General features: G+C 46.7%; 1 protein-coding gene across 3 annotated transcripts in view; it reads right to left on the bottom strand.

The window, feature by feature from the left end:
- Window positions 1-17,596, bottom strand: part of LOC118618223 (serine/threonine-protein phosphatase 4 regulatory subunit 1-like) — a 69,157-nt gene that overhangs the window by 22,107 nt on the left and 29,454 nt on the right. For 2 of the 3 annotated variants that reach the window (XM_036244321.1, XM_036244319.1), the window contains 5 exons: window positions 16,343-16,449; window positions 14,955-15,097; window positions 10,697-10,843; window positions 1,695-1,802; window positions 877-942 (listed from right to left, as the gene is read on the bottom strand). In XM_036244321.1, coding sequence (XP_036100214.1) covers window positions 877-942; window positions 1,695-1,802; window positions 10,697-10,843; window positions 14,955-15,097; window positions 16,343-16,449 — 571 coding nt within the window. The remainder of the gene's footprint in view (window positions 1-876; window positions 943-1,694; window positions 1,803-10,696; window positions 10,844-14,954; window positions 15,098-16,342; window positions 16,450-17,596) is intronic. The other variant, XM_036244320.1, reaches the window with a different exon arrangement.

The raw sequence follows: 17,596 nt of genomic DNA, 5'->3' as shown, positions 1-17,596 counted from the left end.
CAAACTTAAATTTAAAAATCACTGTCGCGACTCCACTCTGACTTAGTGCCCACCCCAGGAAGCTGCCCTGCGCTGCGCCCGTGCCGGGGTCGTTCCCCAGGGCCAGGCCTGGGCAGCAAGAAAGGCGAACGCGATGGTGCGAAGCTCCCACACCAGCCAGACTGGAAGGGGTGGCGAGGGACACACGCCCTCTGGACAACCTGTCCCGGGGTGAAAGGGAGCAGTGACCTCCGGAGGCATTTTCCAGCGGGGTCTAAGGGGAGGAGGGTCTCCCAGGGAGGCCGGTGCTGGAAGAGGGGCAGTCGCAGCAAGAGTCACCGCTGCCTGGTGAAATGCGCTCTACCCGTGCCTCAGAATCGTGAGGGAATTTATCACAGATGTCCCTGGGCCTCCCCCGCCGCCCCCCCCAGGACTCGGATGCAGCAGAAGGGGCCGCACCCGGCCAGGGCACGTTCAGGCCCGAGGGACGTGACTGGAGGTGAGGCAGGAAAGACTTGGGAGGGGCCTGAAAGGCCGAGAGGGCCGGCTGGTCCCTGGGAAGCAAGCGGCAGCCCAGGTCCTGAGACCAGGAGCGAGGTGGCGAGCAGCGTGTTGGAGAGGGCAGGGGGAGGGACAGAAAAGACCAGGCGTGACCAGCAAGGAGGCGACTGCATGGTCACGGGAAGAGGGGCGAGGGTCGCTTCCGCTCTGTTCCCCAGACCCGCTCCTCGTGCTCAGGAAAACGTTAGCTTCAGGGGTCCAGAAACTTGAAACTGCCCAGCGCACAATGGAGCGGCCGTTCCAGAAAAACACACTCAGAGACGCGACACGCCACGTCGGCTTTGCAAGTGCCCTACCTAGGGCGGCAGCGGTTATAATTGGCGAAACTTCACGTACCAAAAATTTCTCAGTGGCTTCTTGTCCAACGGCGTGACAAATATCACCAAAATGTGTAGCACATACCTTAAAGAGGCAAAAGGCAGACCCATTATTCTCATCTTTTTTTTGTCTTAACAAATTGTGCAGACTAACAAGCGGGGCTAGAGAGCAATGCCTCCTCTAGCGAGGCAGCTAACAAGCCCTCGCTAAGCCATCGCCCACACAGCACCGCCGGTGCCTCCGGTGCACGGGAAGCTGAAGATTTACAATAGAGCACCAAATTCTAGCACTTTCTGGCTCCTAATTGATCTCAATACATAATGCATTTGGTTAGGAGAGAGCAAAAGAGCCCCTTCACATTCTCCGCATGGTGGATGAGACCCATCTTCTTGCTGATGAGTCATGAGGAGACCAGAGGGAAGATGAGGTGTTCAGGGAGGGGGAGCACTGGCCTTCAAAAGGAAGAATTTGACAACCAAGTGACAAGCCACGAACAGGGAAGCTGGCGGGGCAGGACAGGAGTTGGAAGGTACGGCAAACCACCCGACAACGAAAGGCCTTGCTCGCCCGGCCAGGGCGCCCAGTCACAGCCAGGAGGCCCGCCGTCCTGTGCCTGAGGACAGCAGGCGTACGCTCAGAGAGTCTCATCTCCAGGGCGCTGTGCGCTCCCTAAGTGCAGTCAGAACTGGCAACACTGTGCACATGTTTTCCTTACAGTTCACACCGGCCACATTTTCTTCCAGACTGTCTGCTGAGGAAGTCCAGAAACTTTATAGAAATCATTCTGCATGTCTCAATGCTGTGAACTTCCCGAGTGTGAAACTGGACATGCCCACCTTCCGAACCTGGAAGAGCTTCCCGTCACCACACAGCTCGCAGAACCGGGGCAGCAGCAGGCGCTCCACGGTGCTCCGGCTCAGCACCGACGCCAGTTTGCAGATGATCTAGAAAGAAAAGCAGTCACTCGAGATGCCAAAGCTTGCGTGTCGTGCATGTCACCACCTAGATTCCAAAAGCTAACAGTTAAAATACCGTCAGGGTACCCAGGAAGTAAAAACAAACAATACCTTCTTTTGAGTTTTGCCACGTTCTATGATCGATGAAAGGCCAACTATCTCTCACGTTTTACTCAGCCAAGGATTTATCTGAAGCTCAAGGGTTAGCACTGGAGAGACCCACGGTGCTCAATACATAAATGAGCAATGTATGTGCAGTAACTCGTTTTACCTCCCCAAACCCTATGACACGCATTACATATTCTCATCTTCCCAGAGGAGGAAACTAACACTCAAAGAGGTTAAGTTCCATGACCAAACCCAAACAGTGGTGAGGTGGGACACGCAGCAGCAGCTGAACACAGTGTAAAAGTGACCCGTGGGCACCAGAGAGTGGTCAGCTGCTGGTGGAAACTGAAGGAGAGCCGACCCTTGAGAGAAGGAACCATACTGGGTAAAACGTGCAGTGCTTGTTGCTTTCGCCCGGGGCATCCCCATTCTGCGTGGCTATGCAGAGTAGCTGGACCTCAAGCAAAAGCTCCAGTATTGCTGGCTTAAGTAGTCAGAGAACAGAGACTGAGGTTACCAAATCAGCTGGCAAGTGAGGGTAGATATCCTGGGAAGGAAGGAATGAGGGAGCTAAGAAAGGAAGACCACACCCAAATCTGTGATTAAATCCTACCCTAATCCATGCATGCACAGGGGAGAGGTTCATAGAGAAAAGCAATAGCTTGAATGCAAAAGGAACTGAATGGTTTCAGCTGCTGACTACTGCAGGGGAAGCAGAATATGAACTATTTGCTAGAACAAAGTCAACATTGTTAAGAGGAAACTAACAGAATCCAGAGTTTCTACAATGTTTCATCAAGAAGATAATATAGGCAATAAAAAAATTCATAGACATGAGAAGGAACGGGAAAATGTAACCCATATTCAAGATAAATATCAGTCAGTAGAAACAAACTCAATAAAGACCCTGATGTTAGAAATAGCTGACTTTGAAAGGACTTTAAAACAGCTATTGTAAATATGCACAAGGACTAAAACGAAAATAGGGCCATAATGAATGAACAGATAGGATATCTCATCAAAGAAGTGAAAACTATAAAAAAGAATCAAGACTTTTGGTAAGAACACAGTAGCTTGGTCAGACTTACAACTCCCGCAGATAACAATTACAGAATCTTTCGGGGAGTGGGGTGGGACAACCATTGGAGAACAACCAAAAGGCAGAAAATGGAGGGGAGGCTATTCCGTAAAAGATGAACTGCAATGGGAGAGACATGCAAATGAGCCCTGTGGCTGACTGCTGAACTGCACACGTGAGGGGAGCTCCCAGGGGACCAACAGGAATGCTGCAGCTGGAAACGAAACAAACTGAGCAGAGAGTTTTGTGCTGCTCAGAACAGCTGGGAGTTGGAGATCAGACAAGATAACTGCCTGCTACATAAAACAAACAAACAAACCAAAAAATCTTAGAAAAATAAAACAAAATCCAGAGTCTCTGCAGTGTATCATTGATAATGTTTAGTGTTCAATTAAAAAGAATTACCTATGTACTCACAACAAAAATGATCCATAATTTTCTTAAAACAGTTGATGGGAATCAACACCAAGATAATCCAAACGTCACAACTACCAGGCAAGGATTTTAAAGGAGCTATTATAAATATGTTCAACCCTGGCCAGTTTGGCTCAGTGGTTAGAGTGTCGGCCTGCGGTCCAGAGAGACTCTGGTCCGGTTCCCACTAAGGGCACGTACCTCGGTTGCAGTTTGTCCCCGGCCCTGGTTGGGTTGTGCGGGTGGCAGCCACTCGATGTGTCCCTTTCACATCGATGTTTCTCTCTCTCTCTCTCTTCCTTTCTCTCCCTCCCACTCTATCTGAACAAAAAATGGAAAAATGTCCTCAAGTGAGGATAAAAATAAATAAATAAGTAAATTAATTAATTAATTAAAAATAAATATGTTCAAAGCTTAAAAGAAACACACATGCATAAACAGAACATACAGGGAATCTCTACATCACAGAGAATTAAAATCTATAAAAAATGTCAAAATGGAAATTCTAGAGCTGGAAATCACAATTACTGAAATAAAAAATTTAATAGATGGGCCTAACAGCAGCCTGCAGATGAAAAAAAGAGTCACTGAACTTAAAGGTGGGTTGATAAAAATGATGAAATCTGAACATCAGAGAGAAAAACGATGAAGAGAAAAAGAGAACCACAAAGAGCTGTAGGATAATACCGAGCATCCCAACTTTGTGTAATCTAAGCCCCAGACTGAAAGGAGAAAGAGAAAAAGTCACAAGAAAAATGTACTTAAAGAAACAACAGCCAAAAACTTCCCAAATTAGGCGAAGGGATCAACACGCAAACCTAAGCAGTTCGGTCAACACCAAGCAGGACAAGCCTGCACTCTGCAAAGATGAAGGAAAAGCTCAGGAGCAGCCGGAGAAAAGGGCACTTTATGTGCAGGAACACAGCGTGAAAGCTGACTTTTCAAGAGGACAATAGGTATCTTTAAAGTACTGCAAGGAAAAACAAAAACAAACCTGTCAACTCACAATTCCACATCCAATACAACTATCATCCAAAAATGAAAGCAAAATAAAGACATTTTCAGATAAAAACAAAGAGACTTTATCATCAGCCAACCAAACTACAAAAAGGACTCACGGAAGTTCTTTAGGCTAAAGGGAAATGATACCAGATCAAAACTCAGATCCAGGAAAGGAAGAAAGAGCACCAAAAATGGTAAAAATGTAAGTATAAAAGGCTATACATTTTTTTTCTTTTTGTAATTTCTTCAAAAGATATAATTGTTTAAATCAGAAATTATAATGCCATGATATCAGGTTTATAATATAATATATATATAATAAAGCATATGGAAAAAATAGCACAAAGGAAGAAAGGGAGTGAGTGGAACTACATTATTACAAGGCGCTATATTTTTTTGAAAATCCTCAATAGAGGAATTAAAAGCACAGTACTACAAAAATACTCAATTACCCCAAAAGAAGGGAGAAAAGAATTCACAGAGGAGCTAAAGCAGATGAGACAAACGGAGAACAAATAACAAATTGGCAGAATTAAATCCAAATATAATCAATAATTACATTAAACATAAATGGACTAAACACTCCATTAAAAGGCAGAAACTGTCAGACTGGATATAAAAGCAAGACCCAACTATATGCTAACAAAAGCAGAAACACTTTAATTGTAGAACATTTAAGGTTGGGAGCAAAAAATTACAAACAGTAAATGTGAAAATTCTGGAGTGGTGACAGTTATGTCACAGTAGACTACAAGATACAGATTACTATCAGACATTTTTTATTTTTATACTTTTTCTTTATTGATTTTAGAGAGAAAGGAAGGGAGAGAGAGAGAGAGAAACATCGATTGGCCGCCTCCCGCATGCCCCTCACTGGGGATCGGGCCTACAACCTGGTTATGTGCCCTGATCCGGAATCGAACCAGCGACCTTCTGGAGCATGCGTTGATGCTCAACCACGGAGCCACACCGGCTGGGCTATTAGACATTTTTTAAAAGTCATGTCTTAATTAAAGGATCAATATACAACAAAAATATAAGCATTAAATGTGTAGCTTTGAATGCTTAAAATGGAAAAGGTAGGCTTAAAATTACTGTATCCTCCTTAAGAAGCTAGAAAAATGCAGGCAAATTGAACTCAAGTAATTAGAAGGAAGGAAATAATAAACAGTAGAAATCAACTGAAGAGAAAATAAGCAACAAAGAAACTGACAAAGCCAAAAAATTTGGTTCTTTAAAAATATTAATAAAATGAATACATCCCTAGCAAGACTGATCAAGAAAGAAAAAATATTAAGAAAAAAAAATACAAATTACCAATATCATAAATGAAAGGAATAACACTACAGATCTTACAGGCATTAGAAAGATAGGAAAATATTGTAAACAACTTTATCCCAATAAATTTAACAACTTACTAAAATTATACTCCCTAAGATACACAACTTACCCAATGACACAGATGAAATAACAAACCTCAATAGCTCCACATACAGAACTGAATCTATTATCAAAACCACCTCACAAAGAAAACCCTAGGACCAGAGATTTTACCCATGAATTCTAACAAATATTTAAGGGGAAAATAACACCAATCCTAAACAATATCTTTCAGAAAATAAAAGAACAGGGAATACATCCCAACTCAATTTTTGAGGCCACAATAACCCTGATTCTAAAACCTGACAAAAACATAATAGGAAAGAAAATTGCCTACAATAGTCCTCTTGAATATAGATGTGAAAATCCTCAACAAAACATTAGCAAATAATGGAGAAGGGAACACTCTTCACAGTAGAATGTCAACTAGAACCATCGCTGGGTACTAATACTAGGAGGTGAGAGTTAATGAAATTCATACTTACACAGTTTCAAAGTAACTCTCATTATTTCTCGGGTGGAAAGCAGTCCACTGGAGAAACTTGACAGACACCATCTCTGTGTACTAAGTCACCAGAGTTACCATCACCAATATCAGGACAAACTGAAGTCTTGGCTCCTGACATGACTGACACATGAGAACACAATATCACTTCCGTGATATGCAGAGCCTGAATCTGCTTATGAGGAAACAGCAGACAAACTCAAATTGGGAGACAGACTACCAGAGAACTGGCCTGGACTCTTCCGACATGTTAAAGTCACAAAATTCAAAGACAGTCTCAAGATCGGTTCCAGACTAAAGGAGACCAAAAACATGTGACAGTTCAGTGCAATGTGTGTTCCTGGACAAATGACATCTGAAAGTGAACTGTCCTGATTTGGATCACTGTACTAGGGTTGTTTAAGAGAGAATCCCCTTGCCCAGCCAGTGTGGCTCAGTGGACTGAGCATCGTCCCATGGACTAAGAGGTCCTGGTTCGATTCTCCATTGGGGCACAAGTTCAGGTTTTGGGCTCGATCCCCAGTGGGGGGTGTGCAGGAGGCAGCCAATCGATGTTTCTCACATTGATGTTTCTATCTCTCCCTCCCTTCCTCTTTTTCTAAACATCAATAAAAACATTTTTAAAAATTTAAGAGAGAATCCCCTCGTTTTTAAGGAGTATGAATGAAGTGTTTAGGAATAAAGGGGCACGATGTCTCCAATGTACTCTGAAATGGCTCAGAAAGATATATGCACCTGTGTATATATGTCTCACAGGTGTGTGTACTGTGGGTGCACATGTACACGTGTGTAAGGAGAGAGTGGACACAATAAAATCAATAGCGCTGAACATAAACATGGAGAAGCTGGACAGAGAATGTGCAGGAATTCATTCCTGCAACTTTTCTACAAGTTTGAAATTAAAACGAAATGAAAATTAGCGCCACTCCCAAGAAATCCTCCACTGGCCAGTGAGAAGAGCGGAGAGGGGAGGCGGGAGGGGCAGGGCAGAGGCCTCCTGTGGCCTCCCGCTGCCGCCCTGCAGCAGACGGGTGCTGGCTTAGCAGCCCGCCCACGGCCAATGGCTTTGGAGTCTGCACACAGCAGAGGGGGGAGCTGAGGAAGGGGACACTGGCCCCCAACACGAATAGGTATAGACGTCCTCCCGACTCAGAGGACACGTGTCTCTGATCTGACGCCAGGCTCCTGTATCCGGGGTAACAGGCAATGGAAGTGCCCAGCATCTCTCCCCACCCATGTCCCCCACCACGCCCCATGCCTCACCACTGCCTGTGTAATCCAGCCCTGAATCACCGAGTCAGCAGAGCCAGGGAGAGCGGTGCCGCCTGAGGCCCAGGGACCACTGGTGCGGACGACAGTCTCCACCCAGCTGCTGGGAGCCCACGATCCCGCACGGCCCACAACCACACATTCTTTTTAAGTAAATGCACAAGTAAAAATGAGCTTAAAAATAGGAATGACGACAAAAAAATGAGGAAGCCTTAATGTAAAAACATGTTAGGAGAGAAAAATAGGCTTCTGACAATTAGTTATAATCTCAGAATGCTAATGGCCTTCTTGCAAGCACGAGGAGTTCTAATTGGTCTCCGGTGGCCTGCTGATGCTAACTGTAATTACAGGACCCAGCGCTTCCAATCTTTACCGATCCCGTCATTAAAAACCTTGCCTAGTACTGACTCTGGGCCCGGCACTGTGCTGGGCGTGGCTGGTGGAAAGACACCTGTGTTCGCGAAGCTCACCGTTTGGAAGGGGAATCAACAAACACACGGAGTTCACAGCTCAGTTGTCAGCTGTGAGGAGACACCGAACCAGGCCTCGTGGACACAAGGAGGAGGGCGTCACTGCCGCGACCTGGGGTAGCTAGGAGATTTCACGAGACCAAAGGCACGCACGTGCGAGAGGCCAGGACGTAAGGACCCGTGTGGGATTTGTGCGTAACAGCTTGAGTGCCCAGGCCGTGTCTGGCCGGCTTGCTCTGACTTCCCTACCACGTGTGCACTGGGGTTGCTGGCATCAGAATCCACTGACGACAGCTTCCAACGAGAATGAAGTCTAACAGCAGGCGCACGTCCTGTCTATGGAGGCCCCGTGTCCCCTGGGAGCGAGAAACTCCCTGACACGGCACCGTCCTGAGAGTGTGTTTATTACACGCAGGCGCAGTGACAGTCACCCACAAAGTCACTGGACATAATGCGCAAAGAGAGCCCCCAAGCACGGCATTGGAGCAGCCCCACCCACTGCTCTCACACAGGCCCCTCCTCACAAGTCCCGTCAGTGCCACAGTGTCTGGGTTTGGTCACAGCCCAGCTGAATGAGAATTCTGCCCTCCTTGGGGCTCTGCGAACCACACGTGGCCCCTTTTACTTGAAGAATGAAATCTCCTCTCTACCCAAATGTCCAAAGACTGAACACACTTTGTTTTCAACAGTGGCCTTTCCTAGCTAAAAAGAAACAGTGCCCAAATGTGCTCCGCGACTCTGGGTGCCAAGGAGTGAGTCCCCTCCAGACCCCTGGGCCTTCGGGCTCCGGGAGAGGGACACGGTACAGCTTCTGAGTGCGAGCAAAGCAGGCATGGGCAGACCAGGCCGGGCCGGGCCATCAGGGCGGCACGGGAGCGGGTGCAGCCCCCCAGGGACTGCGGGCCCAGCTGTGCTGGCCGGCGCGGTTCGAGCCGCCTGTGTTCTCCGCAGCCACAGCTGAACGGTCAGACATCCAGCAATGATGTCAGCAACTCCGTCGGAATGAAAGATACAATTTATGTGAACTAATTTGTTCTGCAAGTGATTTGTGGAGATAGCTTTTTGAAGGCATGTTATAGTTTCCAAATATTTTCACCACACACAAAAAAGCAGAACAATATTGCTGACAAGAATAACGGGGTTGGAAACAAAACAAAATAAAACTCATGCAAAAATGCCTGCAGCGTTATTTTTCATGGTATTATCAGTCTTTAGGGATAAGATATTTGGTTGTCAGTTGTAACCTTGGAAACTCGCCTAACCAACTTTTAAACAAAAAAGAAGATCAAGTTGGCCAAGTTCACTGCTCAACTGCCAAATACACCATCTAGATGATATTATCCAGGTTCGTTTCACACAACAAATTTAATTTCTTAGAGAGAAACTTGAAATTTATAAGCGAACCCTGGAGAATTTGAATTTTAATAATCAATTATTCTTCGGCCTGATTCATCTTATAAACATATGGCATAAGCAAAATATTAAGTTAGTTTAAAAAGCCAGACCTCTAACTCATCGTGCAAGAAAACTGCACATAAATGAAGAGTAACTGCCAGATGTTCTGATGCTGTCAGACAGTTTTTTGGCTCCATGGTGGGTAATCTTTCTACACTTTGAAAAAGAAAAGAATTCCTTTCTCAAACGTCATTCTTTCCCAACCAAGAAAACAGCTATCTTCTCTCTCTCATGTCCTCATGACCGAGGCTCATGTTTACATCGTAGGTAGGGTGTTCCCTAAAATGCTGGAGCTGTTTACTTCTAGGGCAAAACAGAAAGGCCGTGCTGGGCAGCGCCTCCTGCAGGGGTCAGCGGCCAGCAGTAGGTGCAGCAGCTAAGAAAAGAAGATGGCCCTGGGGGACCTTATGGACCACAAGGAGCAGGCACGAGCACAGGCCGGGGAGGCCTGGTCTCGGGGCAATGGGTGACCACCAGCACTGACCCCTGGTCAGCAGTGTGTGAGCTCGGGTCCCAGAAGCGAGTGGAGGCCCTAACTGACAGTCACTCCACAATGTGTGCAGAATCTTACAGATCCAAGGACACCACAAAACTAACTGCTAAACGCAGAAGAAATTTGGTATTTAGATGCTTACTTTAATTGTTCACCTTCAACTGATAGCAGCACAAATACTGTGACACAGCATTTCCCAACCGGCTTTACCATCTGGGCACATCTGCACTCCTCAGAGTGCCTCTTTCTTATCTGCTGGCATGCCTACTTTAGTCTTGTCCTAATCAATAAAACAGACACACACGTCCACTAGATTTTAACTGCCCTGGTACCACCTAAAACCATCCCCCATACCATACCAGGTTCCTTACTTTGGGAAACTAGGTCCATGATCTGAGCAGGTGCATGAATTCATCTACAAATCTCACCATCTCGCCCAGCAGAAGTCGAAGCCAGCTGCCTCAACTGCCCAATCACTGACGTCCTGCGCTTTGTCTTCTTAAAGCACTTAGTGACATAAGGACAGTCACTTTCACAAGCTCACCTCTGAACCATACACTTGCTCAGAGCGAGGCCGAACCCCCAGCAACCTTGTTTGTGAGAACACGCCTGGCCAGCAGTGAACACATGCGACACCTCAAGTCACGCACACGCCCAGCCATGGGACAGCCCACAGGCACGGGGCTGCCGCTCCCCAGACAGACTCACGTTCACGGCTTCCGCTTTGTATTCGTCGTCACTGTCTGGGGCCGAGAGTGCCAGCAGGATCGGACACACTTTGTTTTCCACATCGTGCTGGAAAATTAGATCTTGCTCCAGGAGAATCAGGAGCACTTCCTGACTGGACTTTCTAACCTAGAAGAGGAAGAGGCATGGGTGGAACACACATGAGCAGGATGGAGACCAGCTCCCCCAGCGAGCTTGGCCGGCCCTGCCTCCCTCCACTGTGGCTCCGGGACCTCCGGTCACACGTCCTTCCCGGGACCTGAGGACACGCGCTCCCTCTGCCCGACGGACTCCTGCCACTCGATGCTCTCAGGCCACATCCCTTCCCCTGACACCCATCAGGTCAGGTCCCATCAGTACCCGAACAACACCCCATACTTTCCTCTCGCGACTCATGTCCCAGATCTCCACTCATACAGACGAGCATGCACACATACACATGCTCACATGAGCACACACATACACACATGCACATGAGTACACATGCATACACACGCACACAAGCACATGTGCACACACCCACATACACAGCACACAAGCTCACGCAATACACACATGTGCACACACACACACACACTTTTCTGTAAGATGACACAGCCAGGCGGCAGAAGTGCTGTCGAAGGGACAAAAATGGAGGGTGACAGTGGCCACGGGCCTGAAAGGATGGGGGGCAGAGAGGGCAGCTGGAAGAAGAGGAAGGAAGGGCAACGGGGGAGGCCTCCAGTGAGGGGAGGCTCGAGGATGGCGGAGAGAAGGAAGGAGGGCAAGCCATGGAGAGAGGGAGTCCATCTCTGGGACCTAGAGGACAGGCAGAGACAACAGAGGAGAGAGTGCCCGTGGCACGGGCGGTGGGGCAGCTGATGCCACGCAGACGAGCACAGCTGACAGGCAGGCAGGCTGCCCCTGGCTATGGACACCACCCTTCAGCAAACACAGGCTGGGCGGCATTAGCCTGGGGCCAAACCACAGCTCCTGCCTCTACCGTCCTGGAGTCCAATATATGGCAATGACATGTGACAAAGCTCAAGCAAAGGGCAAATCCCCTGACCCAGTGTAATGTCATTTTCAGGACTGCAGCCAACAGAAGAAGGAAGCTGCACCTTTCACGACAGTTGCTGCATTCACGGTACAAAAATGCGGAGAGAAACCTACACGTTCAACAAAATCAGAAAGATAAAGATTATAAAGTGCAGTGTCTAGAACATGAAGATAAGCTCTGGTGTAGAAATCTGCCCTGCCCGTCTCGCTATCCCCAGCACGCAGCCCCGTGCCCAGCTCTGCATGCGCACTCAGAACCTGTCTGAAGAAATGAATGGATGAAAGAAACCATCCCATTCCAGTCAGACCTGCGGGGAAACGTAAGAACCTAGCAAAGAAGGTGTAGAGCTAATCAAAAACCGATGTTAGGCCCTGGCCGGTGTGGCTCAGCGGTTGGAGCGTCGGCCTGCGGTCCGGAGAGACCCGGGTTCGGTTCCTGCTGAGGGCGTGTGCCTTGGTTGCAGTTTGTCCCCGGCTCTGGTTGGTCGTGCGGGTGGCAGCCACTCGATGTGTCCCTTCCACGTCGATGTTTCTCTCTCTCTCTCTCTTCCTCTCCCCCTCCTGCTCTATCTGTGCAAGGAATGGAAAGGTGTCCTCGGGTGAGGATAAAAAAACAAACAAACAAACAAACAAACAAAACCGATGTTAGGAGAGTGGAAACAGGGTGATCATTTTGCCTTCTTTGAAAACTATATTTAATTCTATCACACCGTTCAACACTTAAAAGTGGGTATTTGCTCTTTTAAAAATGCTTGGCTCAAGGAAGAAATACAAGCCCAAATTGTAGAATGTCTTGAAAACCCAATGATGAAAACTTGGAATATCATAAAAAAATTGTAAGTACATTTAGCCTTTGTGGAAATGCACGCCCCAAATAAATTGATACAGATAGAAATGATGCAAGGTTATTTGTTGCAACAATTTTAAAATGGCAAAAAAGCATAGATAACCCAAATGTCTATTGATAAACTATGGAGTACTATGCAGCCAGAAAAAAGGAGTGATGAGACTTTCCCTGGACTGCTAGGGCCTGACCTCCAGGACAGCCTGCACAGTAGGAAAGTAGCGGACAGAGCAGCAGGCACGGTAGCCAGCTTGTATGTGAGAGGAACCAGAGGGGGCAGAACACAAGGACATATGTGTGTTTGCTTAGAGTTATGTGTGTGTATTTTTTAAAGGTAAGAATAAACCTAAACCTATTCAAAATGGTTTATTAGGCACCTCTAAAAAAATCTACAGGGGAGAGAGAGACAGGCAGGGGAATCAGGATGGAAGTCAGGTGTCTCTGAATGGACTTGCTCTGTTTGGCAGCTTTTCCTATGGAATCACATAAAAACATTTTAACTAATTCTAAGTCTAAATTAAATCAAAATGTACAAGCTAAAGCAATTCCTACAAATAAAAATAAATGGAAACAAATGAGCCTAAATGCTATGAAGTAATCGGCGCCATCACCAGGACAAGGGTCCGTGGAAGTGCCTGAGGCGGGCGTGCCGCTCCCGCGGTGGCGCCCGCCAGGGCAGGTGGCCCGGAGCCGGTCTCCAAGCGCATCCGCAGCCAGCACAGGGCTCCTACCAACACTGCCGCCTGCCTTTCGGATACACACACATGCTAATACCGTTAGGAAGCAAGATCTGTCCTGTGTAAAATACATATATAAAATCAAATAAGGAAAAACCCTATAATCCTAAGTTTGAGTTGGAAATATCAATATAGCCTCGGGAGGAATTTTCATTTTTTTAAGAAAATCAATTGCTCTGTCACTGGAAGCAATGACTAATATCTCGTAGCAGTGAGCACCCCCAGTACCCACACTCTGGCTTCCTATTACCATTTCCCTCTTAAAGGAGCCAGGCGTCTTGGAGACATGGCCACCTGCAGGTAGAGGTGAGCTATCCAAGTCTACTGTGTCCCGTCAAGAAGATTCAGAGCCAACTTAAGGTTCCCCCTGGTCAAAGCTAGGATAATCTGATCATCAAAAAGAATGACTACAACGGATGAAAACATCTAATATGTTAAAATTCACAGGTTCATAACAATACTCAAAATAAATAAATTTTTAAAACCTAATTGGTAACCTTTGTATGTTATTAGGACACCAACTAACTATTCTAGAAACTGGTAAAGGGAAAAAATATAGCATTTACATTTTTCCCTGGACAAACAGATCTTCAGGGTTACCAGATAGTGAGGAAGAAGTTCTTTATAGAAGAGTCCCGGCGAGGAAATGCAGAGGTGATGGGATGTAAGCATCACAACTTTGCAGCCTCTAGTGAAATTCTGGACTTGGGCAGTGATCACCCACAGCTGCTCCCAGTGACCACATAGCTTTCTGAGGCCTCACTGGATGTGGCAGGAAAACCCAGCAGCACCCAGAACGTGTTCTCACTGTGCGACATAAAAATCGAAGTCCGACAGAGCCTCTAAATGACCCACCAGTTCGTAGGAAATACTGAGAACAGAGGAACATCTCGAACAACATGAGGAGGGACAAGTTCAGCCAGATCCCAAGTGGGGGAAATCCAAGAGGACTAATGACCCCACTTCCCCCAACAAATAAACACCAGGGCGAAGAGGGAGGGAGAACTTTATAAATTAAAAGAGATTTAAAGACATGTCGACCACATCCAGTGTGAATCTGGTGTGCTGCCTGATTTGAAGAGACTACGTGCAAAACCAGATTTATGAGAAAACTGGGGAAAATCTGAACAATGACGAGATAGACAGCAGATGATATTAAGGAACTACTGATAATTTTTACACTTGTGATAATGGTACTGCCATTATGTTTTTTAAAGTGTCTAGATTTCTCCAAGTGCAAGTCTCAAGCCTCACGGCGGAAATGATGCGGCGTCTGGGGACTGCTTTGATCTGAGCTGGATTTACGTCGGCGAGAGAAATGACAAGACTGCCGAGCGCCGAGAGCTGGGGCTGGGCGCACACGCACGAGCATTCATTCTGCTATTCTCTCTGCTGCTGTGTGTGCTTGAAAATTTCCATAATACAAAGTAAAAAAAAAAAGCATCTCATGTTAATAAGAATGGGTGCTGCTGCTTCCCAGGTGACTGGAGGATGGGGCACAGACCGACCTACTGTGCCCAGGCCACCGAACTCTCAGAAGCTGCTTTCCGATTTCCGAAGGCCCGTTCATGAGACCAAAGAGAATGTGCTACAGAGATCTTAAGGTCACGGTTTCTCATACCTGATTGTTTGGGTCGGTGAGGTACCGCACAACAATAGGTATAAGATATTCGGAGAACACCATTGGAAAATTCGATCTGTTTTCTTGCAAAAAAACAGCAACAGGAGGGATCTGTTCCATCAGCTCAGTCCGCACTGTGGGCTCTGCAGCAATAAAACAACAACAAGAAAAGGATTATAGAAGGATAAGCCAAGCATCTTATATAGTACAAACTGACAGTTTCTAGCTTTTCTTACTAAAATACTTCATCAAAAAAATTAGACAAATGCAGTTTAAAAATCATTTCCCACTTAGAGTATTTATGCGACAGACAGGCTTAAAAAGCTAGTAAGCTACACGGCAACATAAAACCAGAGAGAAGAGAGAACGACAGCTCTATATAACAAGCCACATATACACCGAGGGGCGCGAGCTGGGCCGGCGTCCGGAAGCCGTCACCACTGACGGCACACGTGCAGGCCTATGGGCTGTGCTCATCAAACCCCAGCCAGGACGCACACATCATGGATCATTCTCTCATGACTGCTCTCCCCCGCAGCCTGCGCATCCCAGCTATTTCCAAGGCAAAGCATTAGACGAAAGAGCGGCTCGAGCGCCAATGCGCCACATCACACTTAACGCAGACGTGCGGTTGCTTCGGTGCTGTGAATGGTGACTCACTCACTGATAAAGAGCGTCCATTTAAGGACTCAAAACATCCACTTGGGCCTTTTTAAAAGTGTTGTGTCATAGTCTTATGAATATTTTAAACTAATATGGGAGTTATGGAAGGCTTATTTTTCTATTTTCAGTTAAAATGATCAAAATCTAAAGCAAGCCTAAGATTTCTGAAACTTTCTGAGGCTGTTCATCAGTCATTATAAACGTGGGGGCGGGGGCAGCTATCAGTATGGCAAACCCACTTCTCACTCATCGAGCTCATCTTTCTGGGGAGGGGTGGGGAGGGGGCTAGGGTCTGTGTCTACCACACAGCAATTGGCTTTCTTCCAGGACAGCAGTCACAGAGGCAGAAAGAGAAAGAAAAATCAAGATTAGTCTACAAAGACCATAGGTGAGGGAAAGTAATGCCTGGGTTGTTGTCATCCGAAGGCCTTCTTTTGGTTTGGTATTTTTAGCACCAATGGTCTGCAGAACTCACGAAATGCAAAAGGCCCACCTGCCAGGGCAGAGAGCATCCACAGCCGTCAGTCACTCTAACTTTCTGAAAATAGGATCATTCGATGCCAAACAAGACACCCATTCTTCATGACAAAACCCATTCCAGAGCAGACATTGCTTAAAATGTATTGATTAGTAAACAGGGTTGTTTATGTCAGCAATCACTGGTTATCAGCAATTTCTTGGAAATGCACAAGTAAAAAGTAAAAGCATACACTCCTCATACAAACCTGCATCTTCTGACAATCTGACCACGATCGCCATGACCGTTAAGAAATCTTCTTCATCGTTACTGAAGTCTCGGAAGATATCGAGTAGCCCTCTGGCGATAATCTGACTGTAGAAACGAGAAATGATCCAACAGTTACGTGGGCAACACGCAGATCACACAACCAGGGAGCAAAGGAAAGTCTGCAACCTCTGTCCAGAGCAGGGAAGGTGTGTCCAGGAACATCAAAAGATGATCATTCCAATGTGAGGCAACATCCTACAGGGACAGGACCGGATCCTCTGGTCTGGAGGTCACTGGAGGTTGAAACTGTCCACTTGGGACGAGAGAAAACCTTTCTTCCTTTTTTAACTGATTCTTCAGGCCCAGGTAGACTTGGAAGACAGGTCCCGAGACAGTGGGAGGAAATTAACTGACCAATAAATGCAGAAAGAAAGGCCCAAAGAGACACTGATGGCCACCTCTGTCTCCTCTACCCACTAGGTGCCAGCAGCACGCCCCTGGCTGTCTACCACCCCATGACATGACAACTAGAAATGTCTGAACGACTCCAGATACTGCCAAAGGGCCAGTGGGGGCAGAACCACCACTGGCTGAGAACCCCCACATCAGAGGGAGCTGGGAACACTCTTCGAGAACTCTCCGTACGACCTGCAGGTCTTCTGTGAATCTAAACGTTTTCAGAAGAAAGTTTAAAGATATAACAAAACACAAAGACTGCAAAAGCCACAATGAGGTAACATCACACTCACAACGAGAACTCGAACTGCAAGAGTACCTAGGGCTGGTGCTGGATATGAAGACACAGAGCGACAGGAACGCACAGACATTGCCCGGGAGAATACAAACCAGCCCCGGGGATCTGGAAAAGTGACAGTTTCTGTAAAAGTTAAATATACACTTATTATTCAACCCAACAATTCTCTCTTAGACATTTATTTACCCAAATGAAATGAAAAAGTATGTCCACCCACAGACTCGTACACAAAGGTTCGCATTAGCATTATCCGGGACAGGACACAATGGCAAGCTCCGCATGCTCGCCACCCAGGGAACGCACGCAGGAAACGAGGGGTATCCGTCCCGTGGAACACGACTCGGCAATGAAAAAGAATGAACGGCTGGTAACCACAGGCACAAATTTCAAACACATTTTGCTAAGTAAGAAAAATCAGCCACACAGAGAAGACCACATACCACATGATTTCAGATGTATGAAATTCTAAAAACCCAGCATCAAAACACAGGTCAGTGG

Source organism: Molossus molossus, unplaced genomic scaffold (assembly GCF_014108415.1).
Source record: "Molossus molossus isolate mMolMol1 unplaced genomic scaffold, mMolMol1.p scaffold_m16_p_6, whole genome shotgun sequence".
NCBI classification, from domain to species: domain Eukaryota; kingdom Metazoa; phylum Chordata; class Mammalia; order Chiroptera; family Molossidae; genus Molossus; species Molossus molossus.
This window is presented reverse-complemented; position numbering and strand designations above follow the sequence as displayed.